Here is a 24,391-nt window from a genome sequence, read left to right on the forward strand (position 1 = left end):
TTATATTCCCCTCTTCCAAATTTTGATGAGTAAACCAACAGAGGGACTGAAATTAACTCTTCTCAATCCTAGTAATTACACAGTGTCAAATTTAATTCTATTGTTATTCAGTAAACTGCTCTCAAATAAAATGGTTAAAATGGGTTTTTAGTATTTATTTTTAACTTCAATTTAGAAGTGCTGATTTCTCTTTATTACAGTTTCTTCATTCATCATTGCTAAATAGATTGGTTGACAAAGTCATACTTCTAGTAGGATTTGCAAAAAATTAGTTTTTCAAGGTGCAAGAGGAAGTCATGTGGTAGGGTCCTCAGTAGATGTAATTCACATGAACAGTAAGCAATATGTTAGGTCAAAAGAATAAACATGATAGGGAGAGGGGGAGGGATATGACATCATATGTTTAGTTAAAGAGCAAACGAGGCCAGTTACATTTTGGGCTACAGGCAAATTTCCAGTAAGGAAAATCAGGAGATCAAAGCAGATCACTTTAATATCCATAGAGATATGGTCTGAGTCTAAGCTATAAATATATTAATACTCATTGCTCTTTTATTTACTAGACTCAATGCACTGCAAGAATCAGATAAATTAAAACCAGGACCTAATTAGCAGTTCTTCTATTAGTAGTTTTTAATCAACATTTCCAGAATTATTTATCACCTTTACAGCATTTTCCACCAAAGGATCAAATATTTACATACAAGTGATTTACATACAAACTCAAACAAATCAGTCATACTCACTTTGCCAAATGCAGGTACATAGGGGCCAGAAGCTTTCAACACCACTAAGTATAAGGCAGAGGCCAATCTTACAAACCAGGAATCATACATATGACACATTCCCACAAAGTAAACTCCTTATTACTCAAAGGTCAAAAGCCAAAAGAGGAGGAAGAAACCTTAAATAGAAACCTTAAAACCATTGTTCTAAAAGATAATGTATCCCACAGCTGATTCTCAGAATATATCTAAATAAGTGTTCACACACTTCTTGTATCACATAAACTTACATCAACTACATCTTACAGAGATACATCAGGTAGTTGCAGTATTGTCCTAGTTGCACTATCCCAGTTGACTCCTATTTTTTTCTGCATTTTAAAAAAAGAAATACCTTAGAATTTAAATACATTTAGATATTGCAAAAGCTTGTTTAACTTAAAGCACTCTAAATGCATTTTTAACAACACTTGACCTCATTTTGACATACAGAGTTGATATTCAACTCATTATACATTAGAATGGAGTTTGAGAAAAATACGATGGTGTAGGCTTTTTTCTTCTCTCTCAAAAAAAAAACCAAAAAACCTGACAAACATGCAGACAATAATACTATTTTTTTAAAAGTAACTGAAGGAAAACTAGGAGACAACTATTCATTTACATCATCACTGCTGTCTATTAAAAAAATAAAAGGCTAAATCCTTCAGCAAGCCTTTCTCTATTGTAAATAACACTACCTGAGATTCCACAACAAACAAGTATAGAAACAATACAACTTATTCCTCATGATATTTTAACTACTGTTAAGGTTTCAGATCTAGCAAAATCAAAATACAGCTTTTGCAAAAGGAGTCAACAAATAGGGTCACAAGGGCTTTTCATAAGAAACAAAGAATTACACAGAGTTTTCTTCCTTCTAGTCTGAAGCATTGTAACTTCTTTGCTCAAGTTTTTGGCACAAAAGCCTGCTACAAATAAGGCACACAGGTCTTAATTTAAACTGTGGCGCAGAAGCCACAAAACATTACTCTTTGCAATTACTAACTAATCTAATGCTAAAAGCACGCAAATTGAGATCCCCAGCCATATGACGAAGCCTCACAGGACATGAGGTTCCATAAGTAGAAGGGTAAAAACATGCCCCTTTGCTATAAATAATGATTAACTTGATAGTTGTTATGCTGCTAGTGAAGGTCACAACTTATTTGCTTGTAGCTTGGGGAACACAAAGAATATTCACATGAGCTTACAGGCTTAGGTACAGTAATCCTAATAATAAAGTTAGGAGAAACTGCCACAGAATAATTACAACTGCTATTATGCATAATGGAATAGAACATTCAATAATGTTTGCTGCAGAAACATGAATGCTTCATCAGAGATCGCTGCTCAGGCCACTTCCTGTAATCCTTGGTATTGAACTGTTTGTAATAGAACTTGCATATAAAGCTGCACATACGCTGTCATTTTCTATCCCACTTGGAAACAGTCCATTTGATTGAATGAATTTACAAATTTATATCCATGAGGGTTTCCTTTTCCACATCTTTATGTATGAAGAGTCTGTAATACCAGACAAGCAATGAAACTCAGTAAGAAATGACACAAATCAATATCAAGATGTCCACATGACAACAAACATTTTAAAGTATATAGTCCACACTACAAGAAGTCACACCAAAAAAAATCCGCAACAATCAATTACGAAAACTTAGTTATTTTTTTTAACTTACATTTAATGTTGTAAGCAGATTACAACTCACTAGAAACACACTATTAGTAAAATGCTAGATGAGCACATCAATCTAAAATCCTAAGCAACAAAACTACCTCATGTGATGATTAAAAAACCCAGTAAATTTGGAAATAAAAGAGAAGGTAATGAAACTATAAAAACTGTTAAGATTATAAACTGCAATAGGCCACAGTTATTCCCTATAGGTTAGAGTTAAAACACATATACACTGAAGTCAGCACAAGTGAAATTACAACAGGTGGCTGAAGGCACTGAAAAATACAAAATCAGCTGGAGACAATAGAATGCATGAAGTCTGGATTAATTGGTTGTGTCAGAAAATTTTTGTTTTCATTAGAAGCTTTATTCATATTCTTGCCAGGGTGTCAAAAAGTGTTCCCATAATCAGTAACTACGAAGCAGCAGTAAGGCTCGTCCAGAACAAATGGAGAAAGTGTAGGGGGAGAGAAAGCACATAGCAGAGAAGAAGAGTAGGAGAGCAAGCATGACACAGAAATTTATTTCTTGCTTCTTGTCAAAACTTTTAATTTCAGGCTCAACAGAAGCCATAATTATGAGTACACAAAGCCAGCTAGACATTTTAGAGGTCTATAGCAAACAGATTCTTGGGAATCTCACCATGATATCAAATTGAGACAATAAGGTATGACTGGAAGCATGTGATTGAAGGATACAATCTGACTTCAAACTAACTCACTGAACCTCAGTCTTGCTCATTCCTATGGCTTTCAGATATATTTGAGATAGATCACTCTCCAAAGAACGCAGTTAACAGGCAGAACAACATGACCGGCACTCCCTCAAGCTACTCTTAAAGAGAGGAATATATTCCTTATAATTGTGTCCCTGTCAGACTTGCTTAGATGTCTAATAAATCTTGGCCAAGAAATTAGTATCTTATTAAAAGCACTAGGATTTTTATTTTCAATCTGAAAAATGGCCATATGCATAAAAGTTTAAAACAAACCTCTATTTCAGTTCTGTTTCAGAATAAAACCAGAGAGTTTTACAGACACTGAGGTGTCAGTAAAATTATAAATGTCAGCTTTCAAGCTATCCATTTGTCAATCAACAGAGGGAATGTTTAATTAAGAGATACAGCAAGGGAAAAGCTTCAGTTTTAATAATCCAGTGAATATATATTGCTTTCCCTTTGTCAGGTTAAATAAATCTAAGCAAATGCCTGTAGTGTTTTTGAAATCTTCCATGAGTAAGTCACACAGTCAACTATGTGCTCTACAAGTGAGTAGCAAAGCAACACCCCGAAACAATACCAGAGCACTCTCAAACACTTGGGACTGACTTCAAAGATAACATAAAGCTGAGGTACTAACCAGAGGGGCACAATAGACTTGTGGAGAGAGAAATCTAAGAAATTTCTTTCCAGCTACTGAACCAAAACTATTGAGCAATAATGGATGTCAAACCAAACAAAACATCAGAGGCAGAAAAAGATCAAACAATAAATGGCAATGTGGTATGCTAAAAAAATCAACACTCCAAAATTTAAATTCTCAGGTCATACCCACTAGTAGCAAAAAACCCACCCAAAAAACAGAAACAAACAAAAGCAGAAAGCCAAAACCAGAAAATCTAACATGAATCTCCATCTTAAAACATTCCACGTGGCTCTAGACCTGCAATTGAGACAAAAAATGGGAAGATGAAAAACAGAGGAGTTGTACTCATCTGGCTAATTTTGTCCTTCTCTAGATGCTGTGCTATATATTTGAAGTCCTCCTGCCTGAAGATAGTAAAAAGACAACAAAACAGGTTTTTTTCACAGTTTTCCCTTCCTCTCCTTTCTAGTGCAAATTTCTGGCTCTGCAACTGCAAGCCCTGAGATTGTCCTCTCTTTCACTGGTCAACAATGATATTCAGAAAAACATCTGTGAAAAGGGCAATAATAACTTAAGTTACACCTAGCTTTTGGCCTTGGACTGTAGAATTACTGGAGTAACAAGATTTTATTTTTATCCCTGTTCTTGATGTGAGAGCTGCCTGCTGAGGTTTCTTGACAGAGTTTAAACATCAGATTACAGACTGCCACAAAAGCCACAATTCCACCTGGCCATTCCCTCCTCCCCACCACATACTTTTTAGAACATTCAACATAAATCAGCCAAGTACAGGATCAAGCCTAAGTTCTCTAGCCCCTGTGTAAATTCTGCATAATTCAAACTCCAGCAGCTGGTCTTGATTGCTGTGAAACCTCTCTTCAGGGTTCTGAGCTTATATCAGAAAAGAGAGCTTGACATCCAAGAATCAAATCCTTACTCTCTGCTAATTTGAATGTTGCAACACTGGAACAAAATACATCATAGTTATCAGTGGTGATGCATACCAATGTGCAGTGCATATGATTTAAATGCTATGTAACCACATGGAAATTTTCTGTCTACATTAAAATATAGCTTTTTCAAGACCAAATAAATGGTGAAAAAAAATAGTGTTCACAAATATTTATCATCTAAATGTTACACATTTACTCATATTTATATTTACTTGCTTATGCTGTATAAGCATTCAATATAACCAAAGTAAAAACAGCGAACTGATACCTATTTCCTGATAAACATAAGCAATGATAGTAGGTTCATGCCACTTTTAGTATTCTTCCCTGAAATTGTGCCATATGTGTTCAAAACTAAGAACAAGTATAGCAAGAAACAGCTTTACCATACAGTTACTATAGTGTAGCTACTAAAAATTAATAAAGCCTCTTTGTGAGTCATCAATTCAATCCCAAGCAACAAACTATATTGCTGCAAATGTTTCTAAATGTCTAGGAAGATATCAAAACCATCTATATCACTATTTCTCCATATATTTTCTTTTTACTGACACAGAATTTTGGGAAGTTTTGTTCTCAAAATCTTCCTATTCACATCATAAAATATTTAACAAAGTAGAAACTGGACTATTCCATACTAGAATGTCATTTAATAACAACTGAGAAAAAGATTTTTTTCACTTTGCTATTACCAATGGAGAGCCACCTTTTAATTTCCTGACAAACAAAAGATATTTCCAGCAATACCTGCATTGATGCTCCTTCCACCCTTGCGACACAGGCAACTCTATCCAGAAAAGTCACAGTTACAGGAACGGCAACAAAGAAACCTTTAAAAAAGGCTTTAATGTATCTCCTCCCCAAACCCTGAGCCTGTGCCATAGTCTGAAAAACATGAAGGAAAGAAAAAAGTTATTATAGAAAACATTTGAAGTAACATCAACACAGAGCAATTCACCACAGTATAATTAAGAATAAAATTATTATCTTTTAGAGGTTCACAATATTCAGAGTGGGAAAAAAAGAATGTGCACACGAGAAAGGAAAAAAAACCCCAAACCAACAAATCAGAAATCTTCATCAGATTTTAAATGTCTATTCTACAGAACAGAGTTTGATACCTCACATTTATCCTTTAGCTAATTTGAGCATTTCTTGTGATCCTGTGCTAGCAGACGTACTTGATAAAAATGATCCAATGTGGCAGGTAAACAAAAAGCAAAGTGATGTCACCAGACAAAATTTAATAATGCATTTTGGAAAACAAAAGCATTGTAAATAATTTTCTCTGCATACACTGGTATTTATTCATTTTTTGCCCCCAAAGGTGGATTGTGTTAAGTAAAGGAAAGCTATTTGCAACACATCACCTTTTCTTTATTAAATATTTTCAAAAATGAAAATGCACAAATGCATCATTTCCACACTGGTGGTAACTGCAAACATAAAATCAATTCAAATTGTCACATATATCATAGGGAGACGCCATAACACAATGGCTCCCTGTTCACCACTCCAACACAAAGTTAAAAGCATGTTGGCAGACTAGGCAGCTACATAATGACATATGGGATGCTTCTACTCCAACTTCATGTATTATACTATCTCTTTTATTTAGCCCTGAACCACTGAACATGCTTGGAAAATACCTACAAAGTGCACTGAAACACCAGCTGTTTGTTTGTATAGTCATACCTCTGAAAAGCAAGTTGAATATCCAGGTACTGCTGCATAGACCCAAGCCTAATTTACATAACTGCAGTTTGTCTTTCATCTATTAGCAACTCCCTTTTAAACTGCTGCTTCCACCTAATGAATCCCTGATAGATCAGCTTGTGTTTATATCCAAGAGTTATTTTTCAATTAAAATAATGAAAAGTGTAAATATATGCAGTTTCATTCAATCCTCTTAAAAAGTACTTAAAATTTCACAATATAATCCTTTTTTCTTTGTTGCATTTTCAGAAACATGGAAGTGATTAACTATTTGTATGCAGAATATAAACTGATATCACTCTGATGAAATAGTACTGAAAGTAGTATTTCTGTCACAGATAGAGCTTCTTAATTCCAAAAAACCACAAAACTTAGAAGAGAAAATTCGGTTCTACAAAGCAAGTCATCTGCATATTCATCACTAGAATTCTTTATAGATATTAACAGCTTTGCAATGACAACATCTGTCTTCTGAGACTATTTCTTCTGACATTCACCTTCAAAAGGTTTTAATTTTTTTTTTTTTAAGTGGAAATATTTCATCATCTGTAACTTGCTCACAAGTTTAAATTTTCACAATGCTTACAATTCAGTCATTTTCTTCCTGAACATTTCATGAAAACATTTTCAATTTGCATCAACCACTTTTACAAATAATTTGAAATAGGTTGTGAAACAGAAAAAAAAAAACCTTCACCATTTCAAGACTAAAGCTATAAGGATTTAGTCTCAGCTTATCATTTAAGAGCTGGTTATTAGACTCAATCCACCAAGAGAGACTATTGCCTCAATCAGCAAAGCTTTACCTTTGGAAAATATGCCACCTAAAAATAAAATTTCTAAAAATCAGGGGTTTGTCCACCTTCTGACTACATTATTGCCTACCTTAATACCGTTCTCTCAACCTACTTACTTTGAACTTTGCATCTTGAGTTTCGTGGCTGGAACTCTACTTCTCTGCTATGAGGTCTGGCATCTCAGACCTCCTCCACTCTAATAGCAATGTCAGCCACAAAACCCCAGTTCGAGACCTTACACACAAATATATTCACCATGTTCTCTAGAGTAACTTGGGAAGAAAAACACTGTCTGACACATGCACCACAATATGGCTGATTTAAGAATAGTTTTTAAAAATTCGGAAATCAAACAATTTTACTTCTCTTTAAATTCCTCAAACATCTTTTTCATTAATAATGAAACATGAATATTCATCCCATCCTATCTACTGAATCCATGGACAGATATTGTTATAAACTTCTTGCAGAAGCCCCATGCTATTATCTACAGAAAAATCCAGAATCTGAAGAGAAGTAATTGGTCAGACAATCCACAGGAGACCAATCATATGCTTCCTAGAACTACAAGCTAATTAATAGTGACAGAGAATCTAGCAGTCAGGTTAAAACTGCTAAGACAAAATGCTTCATTCTCAGTACACCACTTGCACAAGGCAACACCAGCAGTATTAAGCAGCTGTGGACAACACTGGGAATTAGTCTTACTTTTGTGGGTTTGAACACATGTAGCATTACATGGCACAATATAAAAAAAACATGAGGGAAAAAGCACCAGCAGCACCCCTACAAGCAATCAATTTGCAAAGCCACCAAAACCAACAACAGCTTATGTACTGAAGGACTTCTCTACTTGTCCTGAATTTTCTCCTCTCCTCCCCTGCCCTCTTGGTAACGGATCAAACTACTGGTTTCATTTTCCCTGTACACCAATATGATGAATCCTTCATTTATAATGATGAGCTACATTCTGAACTTTTCCCGGTTCCCCACCTCCCACAGCAAAGGACAGCTTTTTCCCATAACACAAGCTGAGCCAGTCAGCAGAAGCCTTTCTTCCCAAAAGACAGCAAAAATTCTCACACACATTTCAAACAATTTGACAAGAACTATTTAAAAACAGTCCATCTATAACCTCAAGTCCTTTAATATAGCAAAATATTTTCAACACATAGGTAAGTTACTACATCTCAGTATCTGACTTAACAGTGCACACATTTTTGCCTGGTCTGTTTCATAAACTTTCCCCTCTAAAAAGCACAGACAAGTAAATGGGCATGCAGAGTTCCCGTGCAACTGTTGACATAGTTCACCACTCAAATGCCAGTAAACGGGAAGTTTCCCCTCACTTTTTTAAGTTGTCTTGCACTGCCACAGGGGAAGGGCTGGAACACAGGCAGCAGAAAAAGCAGTTTGCAGCATTAACTTCTACCAGTAACTGGACATGTGAATGGATAATCCTCAACTGATACATACTGATGGATTAAAATGTTCAGTGTTATCTTCTCTTAAACTTTGATGGTCGTAGGAGAAAAGAAGGGGAAAAAGTAATGATAAGCATTTACTGCAGTCACAAGAGAGAATTTAGGGTGGTAAAGGGAGACACAAAAACGATCCTGAAAAGAAAAAATGCTGGTTGGAGTTTTTTAATAAAGAAAACATAAGACAGCCATCACTCCTGAAGATAACATTCTGCTCTTAGACATTTTTAAAACATCTGTAGATTTTAAAAGCATCATATTTCTGGAGTGAAATTCTGAAATACAGTGCAGTGTCTGGTTTACGATGACATGTTTAAATGCATGTCAGTGAGGCAAGCCAAGTATTGTTTGCTGAAAAAAATAATTTTCCTAACACATACTTCTGGATCTCTGACCAATTTGACACCTTGAATAAGATCAACAAACCACAACACATAAAAGATGTGGTGAAAAAAAGAAGAAACAAAACCAAATACAAAAAAAACAGAATAAAATACTTTAGCGATGCATACGCTTTTCAACACCTGTAAGTTACACTTGGTTTAGGGAAAAAAAAAACCCACAGAATAATTCAGTACAACTGACAAACTTCAAACAAACAACCTTGAAAACTTGTTTGAAATGGAAACACGGACAAGAAAAATCGAAGATCAAAAATGCTAGCATATAGGAGGTCAAAGCATTAAGAATTTCACATTGTGCAGCTAAGAGATTAAGGCAGATGGAGCACAGCATTATCCGGACTGAAGTATTTGGTGCACAAAAGGTCCAGGGATTATAATGAGCCTCTCGTGGGTACTACAACATATGGAGCAGAGATGCTATTTAGATAGCTCTCTATGTATAAAATGTTTATTTTTTCTTACACTTGCCTGCACATTAGAAGACACTGTTTATCTCATAGCCTGCAGAAAATCATCAAGTAATTCAGAAAGCCCCAGGTTACAATATATTTGCAAACCTAGGTACTTAAAAATTACCCACAGAAGTATGATAGGAAAAATAGCTGTAAAAACAAGGCGTTAGCAGTCATCCGCAAAGGAAATAGAATGGCCCCTGATGTGCTTCTGCAGGAAGACGTGAGGGAACAGGAAGGAGGGAATTACAACCTATATGCAAAACAACTACCCCACCAAGACTGCTACATTAGTGTGAAATTACCTATTGGATCTTGTTCAGGAATTTGTAACTATATGATATATAGTTCAAGAATTTATTGAAACAACCAACTTCTCTGTCAATCAAAATGTGCATTTTTCTATAAATCAATGGCACCACACTAGAATTCAGGATATATGGTTTTAAAATAAAGAAGACTTTCATAACAAAAAACTCCACAACACATGAATAAGCCAAATGTTATTGTGTCCTATAAAACATAAAACTGAGGACAAAAGCTTTTGTTTTAAGAATGGTCTGACTTGAAGATGAGGTTATATCTGGCTTAACAACCATGATTAACAAGATACTGCTCATAAGTATAAGAATTTGTGTGATCTTTTTAACACACTCTTTTTCTACAATCTTCTATGATACAAGGCCAGAGCTAAATACTGCCATGCAGCCTGAGCCTAATTTCCCATTTTAGTTTTACATGTCCATAACTTTTATATTACAGTGATTACTGTAAGGGTACAAGTAAGCAGAGTTCTTAGTAGGCTGATTTAACTCACATATATTTATCCAAGTACAGACTTGGACATGATTGTGATGAATGCCACAGAAGAATCAAAATAGACTACCCCATACATTTTCTGTTAAAATAATCAATATAGATGAGTGCATTTAACTTTTCATTTAAAAATCCTATCTAGTTCCAGAAGAAGCTCTCATTTATCCTTCAATAAAGCCAACTCTATCCTGGTATTATTCCACTATAGTGGTAACATGTCTATTAAATTAATGTATTTATACTCTGCACAGGTTTTACTCATCCTATTCCTCCATCATATTACCCTCTCTCTATCCCCTGGCACACAGACATGAGAGAACACCCCTCTGTCTTGAGTTTGGAAATACCTCAGGTCATGGAAACAATGTGTTGTGTTGCTGAAGAAGAAAATCATAACCTAATCTGCAGTTTCAGCAACTGCACATGTATGCTCTGCTGTTCTTTTTTTTTTCCTCTAAATCAGTCCTTTTGTCCTGGCACCCAGATGTTTTGCTTGTTCCAAATACAAAGCAGTAGATTTTGTTAGCTTCAACTCCATTTTGTACCATTTTCTTACGCCTTTGTTTGAATTCAAGCAATTACAATTTCCATGTAATAGCTCTCAGCCCTATGAAATATGTAGCATTTTTTCCAGTATACCACCGTTAAGAAAAACAATAAGAAAAATCCATTTTTCTAATATTCTCAGTGCTATAACACACAGAGAAGTTCCCAAACAGACAAAACCAGATCAACCATAATGAGCTTTCAGCTCACCAACCAAACAGAAAAACTTAAATTACAACAATCATCAACATAATCAGTCACAGAACTATTGCTGGGGGAAAAAATTAGTTTAATGTGGAACTGATTCTTCTTTTAATATAATATTACTATATCCCATCACTGGGATCTATATCATGTACAAAGGCTTAGTTGATGTGTTGGCTGAAACTGGAAAGAAATTCATATTGCTTATTCTTAGAAATTAATTTTGTGTTTCAAGTACACAAATTTTACCCTAATGGACAATCTTGTATTTCCAAATAAAACATTTCACTCTTCAAATATAAGCAAAACTAGAAGAAAACACAGCTGTAGACCAAAGATACCCTCAGCAATCAAATTAACAACTAGTTTAGGATGGCAAGTAATCAGCCATTGCTCAGCTCTGACAAGTTATTCAGGATTCCATTTTATACATACAAGCATCAAGGAAAGGAATTACAATTAAAAACACTATTAATTGTTACAAATCAGATTTTATCCCAGCTCTTAAAACTTCAGATGTAATGAAATAACTTACAAGCACTATCACACAGGCAACTGGCAGAGTACCAGTTCTTCTAACGTACAAGTTACAATACTTGGATTTATTCATGTTCCTGCACCTTCAAAGAAACTAAAGATCATTAATATATACCACAGATAAAGGAAAGTACTAAATTACATCAATTTCTGGAACTCACTTAAGAGAGCAACATAACGCATGTTCAGCTTACAACTGAAAGTTCTGTGTTGCTTTCAGCCTAAGAATTCAATGCCTGCAACCAAATTGTTTAAATTCAAGTGTCCTTTGCAAATAACTACCAGCTGCTGCTATGTTTTGCTCTCAAGTACACTGCATAAATGAGGAGTTGCTTTGAAACTTACTGAATTTGTAAATTATATTTAGAGTAAACAATAGCATAACCTTTGAATTTCAATGAATTTGCACATTCATCTAGTCAACTCTCTGGATTTTTTCAAGCACCATAGAACTGTGATGTTAGTTGTGGCTATCCAGAACCAAACTTAGGCAAAAACAAAGACAGGAAAAAGAAAAAAAAAAAAAGAAAAAAGAGAATATTCAGTTTTCACCAAAATATATAACTTTCATATAACTAAGTATTCAGATAACATTTAGCAAACAGCCTAAAAATAAGAATAACAGCACTCAGCTTCAAGCATTAATATCATCAGAAACAAATTCTTCTAAAAGGTTTTGCTTTTGGATTAAGAAGAACTAAGTTTCATATGGAACATGGAAGTTTCTTCTAGCCTAATGGAAAGTCAAATGAATACAAAAACAAATTAATAGAAGAAACAAGATTCTCAGGTATGAATCTTTAAAGCCTGCCAGTATACACTGAGTATACAAGGACAGAATAATGACTGAAAATAATATTTATTATGTTACGAAAAAATAATGCCAAGAGAAAGAATAGAAAACTCTGTTACTGTTTGAAAGGTATTTTCCATTTTCAGCATACTTCACAAAAATAACTAATTCTCCCACAACTAGTGTAAAAGCAGCTTTGTGTATCCTTGTTCAAAGCAGGGAAATCGGGACTGAGTCCTCGACAGAACATTCCCATGAAACCCAGCAGTAAAACCTAATGAACAAACTAACCATCTACTGTCTGGGGGATAGTAATAAACTAAATGTATAAACTAATACAGAAAATTATGCCTTCAAAAATGATTGCCTTTAACAACTCATGTTCTATCCTTGAACTCTAGAGGTCACTGTGGGAGTTGTTAAGAGCAGACCTAGTGTACTCCATCATTCCCCACCATATTGATTTTGAGTCTGGGATTCGGGATAACTTCAACTGCCATGTAGGTTTCTCAGGTCTCAAGAATAAGCAAAACAACTTAACAAGCATAAGGATATGGATTTCCAGAAACAGCTAAAATCTGTGGTGCCCTAGTGAACTTATAAAGATCTCACCACAAAATTACAACTGTGACTGTGAAGCCATTTGAATCTTAAAATTATTGCTAGCATTATTTTCAGAGATCTGGATATCACCCACTACCATACTATGTGTATAGTTATTTACCACCACTTCCGGGAGAAAATTTATTTTGGTAGCAACACACAAGTTAAATAAAAGAACCTGTAAATTTAAAAGCAAATTAAATGAAAGACTCCTGGAAAATCTTCCAAATGCAGTACTTAAAAATGTTAACCTTTTTTACTAAATGCATAGGTATTCAGTTACAAAGCTGCATATTGGAAAGAGCAAGTCTAATTCTGAAGTTTTCTAGAGAAATTATTTCATTTAGCCTGAAAATCCTCAAGAGGTTCTGTCTTCCTAGTATATTTTATTGATAATTTCGATTTTCTTCCTAGATGAACAGTGAAAAAGTATGTGTGGCATCTGCTTTTAGGGGAGAAAAAGAAAATAAAAATATAGTGGTACAAGAAAGTTACTTAGAGAGCTATGTAAAGCAGCTTTGCCTATTCTGGTATCTTGGTGTGCTCAGTGAATTCCAGATCCACAGAACAAGAATGGTAATACCAAAAAAAATTTAAAACTTCTGTAATGGAATACCGGCTAATTAAAAGATTTTACAAGGTTAGGGTCTACTTGGTGTTCAGCTGCACTTTTTCTATCTAAGGTTTTTGCCAACTTCCAAGAAAATTTGCCTTAAAAAAAAGTAGGAACACCAGAGAGACGTGTCTAGGAACTGACTGAATCTCTTCAGCTTCAAGCATTGCAGCCTTTATACACAGAAGCATCAGACGAAGAACAGATTGCAGGACAAGCACCAGACGTGGAAAAGCAGCCGCTTTAGGACAAGTTATATCATTATAAACAAACAAGAAACACAATAACAAAAAATTCTCCCAGATGTCCAGGCTGTAGGGTAGCAGGAAAGCCACTCCATCAGAGAACAGCCACTAATAGTAGTCCTCGTAGGACAAATACAAGATGTGACAGAAGTTTAATAAAGCAGAAAAATACGTGAAGTAAGAACTGCATTTAGTCCAGGACCAAGCACCGTGCCCAGCACAAGCCCCACTCGCAGACATGACGCCAAGAACGGCAGCAGAACCGCCTCCAAGCCGATTCTCCCGCCCAGCACCCCGCCTTCCACGGGCAGCAGGGCACACCGCCGGCCGCACCGCCTCTGACAGGCGGCGAGAGCACAGAGCAGCGCTGCTTCTCGCTATTGACTCGGCCGGTTCTTTTGAATTCCGTCCCTTCCCACGGGAAATAGATAGCTCGGTAATCTGAGGGGCAAGGAAGTGAGGAAGCACACAGCCGGGCAGCAGCGGCCGCCCCACGCGAGCGGCGCTTCCGCCGGCCCCACGGCGGCCCGCCCCGGGGGAGGCGCCGGCCGGAGGCGGGGGCAGGGGCGGGCCAGAGGCGGCACCGACTGCGGGCGCGAGCTCGCGGCCGGGCCCGCCGCGCGGCGCCTGCCTGTCCCCGTCACCGCACCCGGAGCCCCCTCTGCTCTCGCTCGTCTCCGCGCCCTCCTCCACCAGCGAGCTTCCCGGCCCCTTCCCCGCCCCGACTCTCCGAGCCCGCCCGGCTCCCGTGGCTCCGCCCGGCTCCCGGCCGCTCCCGCCGCTTACCCTTTGCTCCGTTCCGCGGGGGGCGGGCCGCAGCCGGCCGCGTCACGTGACGTGCGGGCGCGAGGCCCGCGGTGCTCCCGGAACGGCCGCCCCGAGCCGCCCTGAGGGGCCGCGGCTGCCGGCGCTGCGCCGGGCGGCCTGACGGGCTCGCCTTGTGCCGCGCACAGAGCCAGACAGGCCCTGCACGAAATAAGGTACTTGGCCTGATCCTTTCTCAGCCCCTGTAGTTACAGTTTGAGTCCCCAAAAAACTGAGGATGCTGCATTGCAGTGGCTGTTTTCCTTCAGTGAGGGTGCATAGTCATATACACAAGGAGTTTACACTTGTGGACGTTTTTTGGCAATTAGACAACAATAAATCTGTTTGGATATTCATATGTAATATTGGGAGTTCTTAATACTTCAGCACCAAGCTGTTCTGTACCTTGCATACAGTGTAACCCACACAAAAGGGCAGGATTTTTGTTCAGCCGATGAGCACACCAGATGTGATGGGGACCGGTGTCAGCCACATCTGCTGCATACAGAGCTGGCTGCATTGTGCTGGCTTCGTGGATGGCGGCTGGGTTTTCCTGGCTGGTGCAGATGGACGCACTAGGGCTTGTGTTTTCATTCGGTGATTAGTTGTTTTTATCAGTTGCTGTAACAAGTGCGAGCGCCAGTACAGTCTGAAGAAGGAGGTTTTTTCCACATAGCTCATGTACCTTCAAGAGTCAGTGGGCAAGTTCATGGAGGGAAAATCTGTTAGAGATTAGCACACACATAGAAACTACTTCTGGCTCAGGACGTTCCTAACTAGATGCTTGGAGATACTTCTACTAGTCAGGCCATTGTTGGAAACCAATGTGAGATGACACCTCTGCCTGTCTGTGCAGTCAGATATTTGCAATTTATTACTATTATTTTTAAGCTCAAATATAAAATTGTTCATAATTGAATTGATCTTGACTTCGAGGCTGAGCTACAAAAGTATGAATGCATTGTTGTCTGTAATCTGACCTTGTCTTTCTACAGAGATAAAATATTTCCACAATTGTTGAGATAGGAGTCAGCTATCTTAGAAGACACTGTGGTAGAGTACTTATTAATAAATTGAATTGAAAGGCACACTTTAAGGCCATTTTTAGTACAAGGTACATGAATTATATACACATAATCTATAAAACTTCTTGTTACACGGTATTCCAAACATGACATGCCCAACATCTTGTAAAATCCAAACCTTTCAGCAGTGCTTACCACTTTTAATGCTGTGTTTTGTGGGGCTGGGCGGGGGGGTGGCTCATGGTGATGGGGTTATCCCAGAGTAATTTTGTGCCCGGAATTGTCACTGCCCTAACCACCTTCCCCCTCGCCCTGTCCCCTGCCACTGCTCAGGGGATATCATGATGGGTGAAGGGGGGCCCGGGATCCTGCAGGGGTTGGAGCTGGTCCTTCCCTCCAGTTGGGGATTGCTGCATCCACGCACCATAGTGAGTGGATTGGACTGAGATCCTATTGCCCTGTAGGGTCTTTTTGTTGGTTTTTTTTCTTTTCCTTCAGCACTGCGACCAGGGCCTGCCGGTTTGCTTGCCTGCTTCCCTGCCACTCAGGAGCTCAGAGCCAGTGTGTGTGGTGCCAAAACCCAGGACTGGGAATGCCTCTACACCACAACCCTTCTCACCTTCTCCCTGTTTCCCAGCCGTTTGAGGGTCCAGAGCCAATGTGTAGGGTGCCACAAGAACTGGGAGAGGGTCACATTTTCCATTCTGGGGAGGTTTCTGCCTTCCTTTGCAGCCATCTGTCTTTTAAACCACAACATGCTTAAAACGTTTTTACAAAAGGAACATGATTAGCTTTGGTGTGATTTTGTTTTCTGAAAAACATGATTTAATATATATCTCTTGATGCCAACATATATGCCACCCAGGGAAAACCAGTGATTGTTACCCTATCTCACTTTTTGTTTTCCCTTGACACATTTTTAAATAAGCATTACCTTTACAATCAAGTAAGTCTTACTAACTTTGTTGTTGGTTAATCCTTTATTTAATGTATTCTTTAACACATTTGAATAGTGTGCTGTCTTTAAGATTCTTTAAGTATGCTATCAATGCACTGTGTAGAAATTAACAGAGTATTTGGCCACTGCTATCCACCATCTCCATTTTCATGTAAATATTTCACTGTGAAACCTTCACTAATTGTTTACAAATATTGCTGCAAAACACAATATTGTCTTTTTATTTGTAACATAAGAGAAACACCTTATAGAAATGTGCCACAATGTTTCCATGCACTTGAAGCTGACAGTATGAAATAATTCCCTCTAAAACTTTTGAGCTGAAACTCTTTTCAGATTAAAGATTTTTGCTACAAACCTCTCAAGATCAAATAATGGCTTATCAGTTCTCTTCATTTTTAAATCAGGTGTGTGCTAGGCAACTAGCAGGAAATGCCCATTCTTACTCTTTATTTAGTTGTAGATAAAGTGAAATTTATCAAAGCTGATATTAAAACTATGAGCTGCAAATGATGCATGACCAATATTTGCACCATTTTTTTTTTTATAAGTATTCTACCACAACTGCATTGGTACCCAAAAGTAAATGACAAGGTTTTTTGCTTTCAACTCTTAACAAGGAGGTACTGAAAATGTTTTGCTGCTTCTATGTTTCGATGCATCTGTGACTGAAATAAAGAAAAAACGAGCCCTTTTTACACATCTCTTCAATTACTTTTCAGTTGAGAGTACCACTAAAATATTCTTGGCAATAAACAAAACTTTTACACTACAATATCCTTTTAAAAGACTCTCATCAGACTCTCAAACAGCAAGCTTTAAGCTAAAAGCACATTTACTTCAGTTTCCTCCAGGTTAATTTAATTTTGCATTTTAAGACTACAGAAAATCTATGGGAGATATTCAAGACCTGCTTTGAGTTAGTCCTTACCTTTGCAAATACAACTATCTGTAGGGTATTTAAGGCGTTTTTATCTTCCTCCATATAGTAAAGGAATGTTTGAATGGTGTTGAGTGTACTGCTTTGAGGGAGTGCATTTTGGAGGAAAATACTGGGCCAGATCCAACTGCCTCAGAGCACAGGAAAGGTGCAGTGAAAAAAGGGCACAGGATCAAAAAGTCTGATTGCTTAATGGATATTGCAGATGAATACTTCATATAGTCCAACAGCGGCTTGAAGAACTTGTGGCCCAAGGACAGCAATCAATGGTGTGGCACAAAAGAGGGCAATAAATCTTAAACTTGCTATTGTACTGGAAAAAATATGATTGCAGCATCTTCAGTATTGTATTATTACACATCTCCATTTCATTACATGACTGGGAACCTAACTCCTGCTACCTTGGACCAGCACATATTATTCATGTTATGCTTCATACACACTGAAACACAGTCTGGTGAGAATAAAGTAGATTTTGCTTATGGTTGGTCAGGCAAGACACAGAGCACTAGAGGGATCTCTAGTGACCTCTCCTTCAGGGAAAAAGAGAAAAATTAAAACACAAGAAATTTATTCCTGAAATCCTATCACAGGTCAGTGAAAACAGCAGAGCTTTCAAGGCCAGAAAATATATCCATGATATAACAATAACTTACGATAGTTAATCATCTTGTATTCCTCAAGGAACAGTTATTACACTCATATTTTTGCATAGGAAAGAAGAGAACAAACATGATTTGCAAAGTCAAGAGTCTGTTGTCAACATAGGTAAATTCTTGAAAGGCTCATGAAAGATTTTTCTGTTCAGATTTAATAATTACCAAAAAAAAAACCAATGCTATTACAAGGAAAAAAACCCCACATCTATAATAGACAGCTAAAATTCTTATAACAACTTCCTAATATTCACCTCCCTGGTGCTTTGCTCACCCTTTGGTGTTTTCCACAGGTCTTTAGATGGTTTGGTTCCGTGTGATGGGAGTTGTTTGTTTGCTTTGTTACCACTGGCTTTTCCCAACTTCCCAGGTCAGTGTATTTTTAGCTGACCAACACTGACTTGTTTACAACCCTGAAGTTTCCAGTGTCATCTTGCACCTCCCCCCACTCCTGTCATTCCAACACTGTAATCCCCTGCATTGCATTATTATTATGATAAGGGCATAAACATTTCGTTCTATCAACTGCTTATTACCATGTGTTATGATTCTATACTACTACTAATTTATGTAAAATTACCAAAAGGTAAAACACAGAAAGATAGAATAGCTCAATTTGAAAGGGACCCATAAAAATCTTTCAGTCCAGTTCCCCAGTCTCCATAGGACTACCTAATCTAAAGCATGTGGCTAAGTTGTTCAGATACCCCTTGAACACTGACAGGTTTGTGGCTGTGACCACTTCCTTGGGGAGCCTCTTCCAGTGACTGACCCCCCTTTCAGTGAAGAACCTTTTCCTTATGTACAATCTGAACGTCCCCTTATCCAGCTTCATTCCATTTCCCCATGTCCTTCTGCCTAGCACTGCACACCAGTGTGGAAATCGGTACATTAGAGAAGTCCCTCCTGATCATTATAAGACTGTTGTTACAGGTAAGCAGAGTAAAACAGTGGCAGGAATGCTAAAGCAAGCTCAACAAAGCCTGACAAGTCCAGAAGATTTCCAAAATCAGTATAAAATCTATGTTCTGCTGCTAGCCATAGCAATAATGTATTTACTGAGCCTGAGCAACTGGTCTACATAGGTCCTAAGTATTTAGAAATGTGAAAGTAACTCAGCCTAATTTTACTTACTGTTCAATACTCTTCAACATATTTAATCAATTTAGCATTCAATTCTTCTATGTAATGTGTAAATCCTTATTTTGCTTTCAAGGGCAGAGGTTACAAAGGTTAGTAGCAAAAACCAAATGTAGAGCAATCATTGTAGATTAATGATTATTAAATGCTTAGCATAAAGAAGGCAGCATTCAGCTTACTATTACATGCAGTACATTCTTTCAGTATTGTCAGATTTAAAGGCTTAAATTTACCTGTATTGGGTCTGTATTGAGTCAGTATTTCTGTGCTGTCCTTTCTCATTACAGAAGCTTTTTTCTGAATCATTTCTCCTGCATGCACTTTAAAGGTGTGTAATTAACTGGTTGCAAGTTGTTAGGCAGTTGATGAAGGGTGAATGAGGTGCTGATTTGTTTTCTTTATTTACATGTTTCCCATAATACTCTGATGAGAGCAGGGTGTGAAGGCATTTTTACTCTTCGTATTATTCTTTCTTTGTTTCATCAGAGTAAGAAGTGGTTTGTGAAACCATTTGGAATTCCTCAAATTCCGTTAAACATCAGTGTCCAGGGAGGCCTAAATCAAAACCACAGTAAATGCCACACGAACATTGCTGTCCCTGACACAAATAACCAGGTTAAAGAAGTACTTTTTTTTCTAACTATTGCAGTGTATCTGATCACTCTCAGCTTGTTGTTTAATAATATGCTATTTTTGAATACCTAGACAATTCAGGAACTGTATCTTGTTTATTATTCAGTCCTCTCCTACCTATTAACTTTTAACCAGAGAGAATAATAATTGTGTGGAGCAACCCACCTTTCAACCAAGCAGTAGGGAGAGAGACATTTTAAGACAGTTTCGTTGCTGGGGTCTCACAAAGGCCCCCATTGTCAACTCTTTGTCAAAGATGTCTACCCTGGAGTGTTTGTAGCCACCTTTATTTTAACATTGTTTCTAACAAGCATAATAAATAGCTTGCACCATGAAAAGTCCATCCCCTTAAGCATGTACCTCTGAAAATCTCGCTGAAAAACCCTACCCTTAATTATAGCATATTAAATAAAATCAGCATGAGAGGTTTTGGGTGAGTGGGAGCTGAATTAGAAGTAGAGGAGCAGGCTGAAAGCTACCAGGACAGAAACAACTGAAAGAGCAGAGGCAAGAGAAAATTAAACCGAGGCGTGCATGGCGGAGTGTATTGAAATGGCAAATAATAGTCTGGAGGAATTGGACAAGCAGGGGACAAGCAAGCAGAAACATAATACAAAGTGTAGATGAATATGAAAGACAAATGGCAAAAACAAAGAGCCCTTTATAAAAGGAAGGAATAATTAAGCTGTGTAATCACAAAATCCTGCTGTGACCAAACTCATGTGCAATTACTGAATGGACACGTATCCCAAACGCAGCACTTTGAAGAGTATGGCAACACGTTCTGTCTCTTGTTTCCAACCCACCCCCGTCAGCAGCAGCTTGTGTGGTGTCTTTGCTTTCTGTACGAGAGCCGGCTAAGCAGAACCTCCCTGGGAGCAAACCCAAGGCCGGAGGGGCAGCTGTAATTAGTTCCTAGTCAGCACCATTAGTTCCTAGTGGCACCATCAAATCGTTCTTAAAAGGTTTTCTTTAGTAAAGCTACACATAACATTGTTCAATCTTTTTCCCCCATCTATTGTTACTTTAGAAAGTATAATACATTCTTTACTAATATATTTAAAACAAGTATGCAACACAATGTTACAGGAGAATAGTGGGTGTCACTGCTAGGGGCAATTGGCATCTCCATTTTCCTCTATTTAGTATGTATTTTGAGGACCTTATTACAGGTTGTTAGGTCGCCATGTTCTGAGCACATCTTGTTTGCTAAAACAACTTTTACTTCTAATGGTATAGCCTGGGCTGAGTTAAAATGTTTTCTAAATTATATAAGAATCATCTGAATCCAGAATGTCCAAAGAAAAACTAGCTGCAGTCTTTTTGAAATCTCCCATGGGAAAAATTCTTTCCAAACACATGAAATTAGAGCCAATAAATGACTAAGGCATCAGATGCAGAACTGAAACACTTAAATCCAGAGTTATGGTCCAAACACTGCTGCTCAGCTGTTTGGATAATTCTTCATTTGACCTGCAAGTTCTTTTGAAATCCTTCTTTCCTGCAAGGTACACTTGCACATACCTAAATCAGAGCACTGAACAGACAAGGCTTTTAAATCTGATATGAATTACCAGAGCATGACTTACACTTATCCAAAAGAATCAAGATTGTCAAAGCATCTAACTTGCTTTAAAATAGCAGCATTTAGTGTACAAGCACCAAGGTAGTTAGTGAAGTCTGTAGGGAAAGGGATTTTGATCCCAGTTTCTTCGTCAAATATTTGGTTTCTTTCTGAAGCTCAGGAGTTTCTAGGGTTAATCCATACATGCCAGGTTGACTCCATGTACAAGAGAGATATTGACTGCTGTTGCTAAGATGTAAAAGAAAATGGTGACTTAATACTGTAATTTAAACAGCTGCTTCTTCTTTCAGAGTGCTCAATGCCTATTCTAAAATTTCCTGCTGGACCTCAAGGATTAAAGACAAAATGAGTCGTTTCCAAAACCTGATCAGGTTGGCAAAAAGTTTAACTGTGGTGCATTGTAGGAGACAATTCTCAACTGTATAGCTTAATTTCGTACCTCTGAGTCATATTCATGTTGTTTGGATAGAAATTTTGAGTCATTAGAGACCGCTTTTGTAAAACATTCGGTCTGAAGGTTAATGAGTTTATATGAGGATACCTGAGATAACAATGATTATATGACTGAGTGGAACTGGGTTGCTTCTTGCCATCTATTCTTTCAGTATCTCTGCACACACACATATATATATTTACCAGTAAAATTTCTGGGTGTAATTTACACAGCCATTCACCTGTCTGACCACTTCTGTCCATACATCACTCTTGGTCTGTCCGTTCTGTCGGAATTCTGTACCTTGGGCAGATAAACTCCTTTGTGGATCCCCACCTGAGCTACAAGATTGCAACAGGCAAAGACATGACAAAGAATTATGGCTTTGGCTCACTTGTCACGATTTGTCTGCTGGTCACACCAGTAAAACACACTGTAGTTTTTAGGGGCACATAAATTAGTCAAATCTAATGTAGCCATTTTTTACTATAGAGCATTTCAGTTCCCATCTGTTGACCTTGGAGCTACTTACTTGAGACCTGATGTAAGATTTTTCTTTAAATGAGAAAAGGTCTCTTTTTCATTGCATACTTGATCATTTTAAAACATTTTAGAGACTCATTTTTTCAGGCCTTAATCTTGACATCCTGCATGAAACACTAAAGCTGAAACTCACAAAAAACAGCCTCATCTGGAGCTAAAAATATGAAAGGTAATGGTAGTAATTAGGGAAAGCAATGGAAATTATTCTAAAGCTTCTCCTTGACTTCAGTTACATGTATGCATATATCCTCTTGCCTGAAGGCATTGCAGCACAGGTGTTTGGGTCTCTCATTAAAATGAATCTCAGTGATAGCATCCCCTTAAAAACAGTCATGTTTTTAATTTGCTTATATTTGTACATTCACAAGTAAGCTTACAGGGCCCATTTACTTTTGCAAAACTCAGATGTTCATTAAAGTTCAGACACATTGAAACTTTTAAGGCTTAGCAAAAAATAATTTGGAACTTCATGATCAAAAGACTGAATATAGTGTCTACTGGTTAGCATCCTAGAAAACTGAGAAAATATGTTCCTCTGTGGCCAGGTGAATTCTTCAGCAAACCTGTCAATAAAAGGATATAAATCCCTTGTAGGGATACAAATGTTATAATATACTCTGGATTTATACACTTAGGGCTAGCTCTAGTATCAACTACAAGTACCTAGCCTTTATGTTTCTGCCTTGTCTCCTTCCCAGCCACAGGAATGCATTGGTCTGATGGATGCACCCAGGGGTAGCTGGTCCTCAGAGTGGGCACTCCGAGCTACTTGGTCTCCTCAGCCAATACTAAAGCTGCTAGAGAGCTGTGGTTGGAGCAGCACCATTGGTAAGGCTTGTGTGCCTCAGTGCACTCTGGTGAAAGAGTCCTAAGTGCTGTGCTAAATCCTGCACCAAGCAGAGGCACCTGCATTAGCTCTTTTCAGGAGCTGTGTGCTGCGGTACTTTACTGCTGGTGGCGATACAGGCGATGTCTAATTCACTGAAATGTTCACCCAGGGAGATAAACAAGTTGTGAGAGCTGCTCTCTGACTCTGCTTCAGCAGGCAACTTTTAAATGAAGAATGAAATTATCTAGGCAGAATGCAGGCAGGTATGTAATCACGGTGTCCTGCTCCCCCCAGAAATACACAAATTGAATTATGCTGTGTTTGACAATACGGCAAACTTCTGATTGTGTCACCTAAACGGAGAGAGCTGTACGAGGGGTGCTTTACCCTGTGCTGGGAGCCTGTTAAGGAGAGCATTTTCATGTGCTGGGGAAGCTGTAGATGACAGAGTGCATCAGAGTTTTTTCCAATGAGAGCTACTAGCACACTACACGTACAATAACTGAGACAAAACAAGACGTGACAAGGAAGAACAAATGCACATCTTCATTCTGTTGGGTCTGATATTCATACGGGTTTAACTGAAAATCTGTGTATTAATACATGCCTACTAACCTCAACATAATTAACAGTACATAATATTTAACATAAAATTTGGGAAGGGACTACTACTGCAGGTTTGCCCCAAGTTGTGATATGGTTTCCACAACCTTAATGACATTATGATAGTCCCAACAATGGTCAAAGGTTTACCTAGAAACTGCATATAGATGGACCCCTGATCAGCTGACTGCTTTAACCATGGCATTACTGTGTGAAAGAGGAGGTACTGCCTCTCCTGGTCACATTTGGTGTCTCCCT

General features: G+C 37.9%; 1 protein-coding gene across 5 annotated transcripts in view; it reads right to left on the reverse strand.

The window, feature by feature from the left end:
• Positions 1–18,701, reverse strand: part of IMMP2L (inner mitochondrial membrane peptidase subunit 2) — a 407,353-nt gene extending 388,652 nt beyond the window's left edge. For 2 of the 5 annotated variants that reach the window (XM_041471573.1, XM_041471577.1), the window contains exons 1-2: positions 18,622–18,640; positions 5,525–5,662 (exon numbers count right to left, since the gene is read on the reverse strand). In XM_041471573.1, coding sequence (XP_041327507.1) covers positions 5,525–5,659 — 135 coding nt within the window. In that variant the 5' untranslated portion in view covers positions 5,660–5,662; positions 18,622–18,640. The other 3 variants (XM_041471575.1, XM_041471574.1, XM_041471576.1) reach the window with 3 other exon arrangements.
• Between the last annotated feature and the right edge of the window lie 5,690 nt (positions 18,702–24,391).

This window comes from Pyrgilauda ruficollis, unplaced genomic scaffold, assembly GCF_017590135.1.
Source record: "Pyrgilauda ruficollis isolate IOZ18807 unplaced genomic scaffold, ASM1759013v1 scaffold27, whole genome shotgun sequence".
Lineage (NCBI taxonomy): Eukaryota > Metazoa > Chordata > Aves > Passeriformes > Passeridae > Pyrgilauda > Pyrgilauda ruficollis.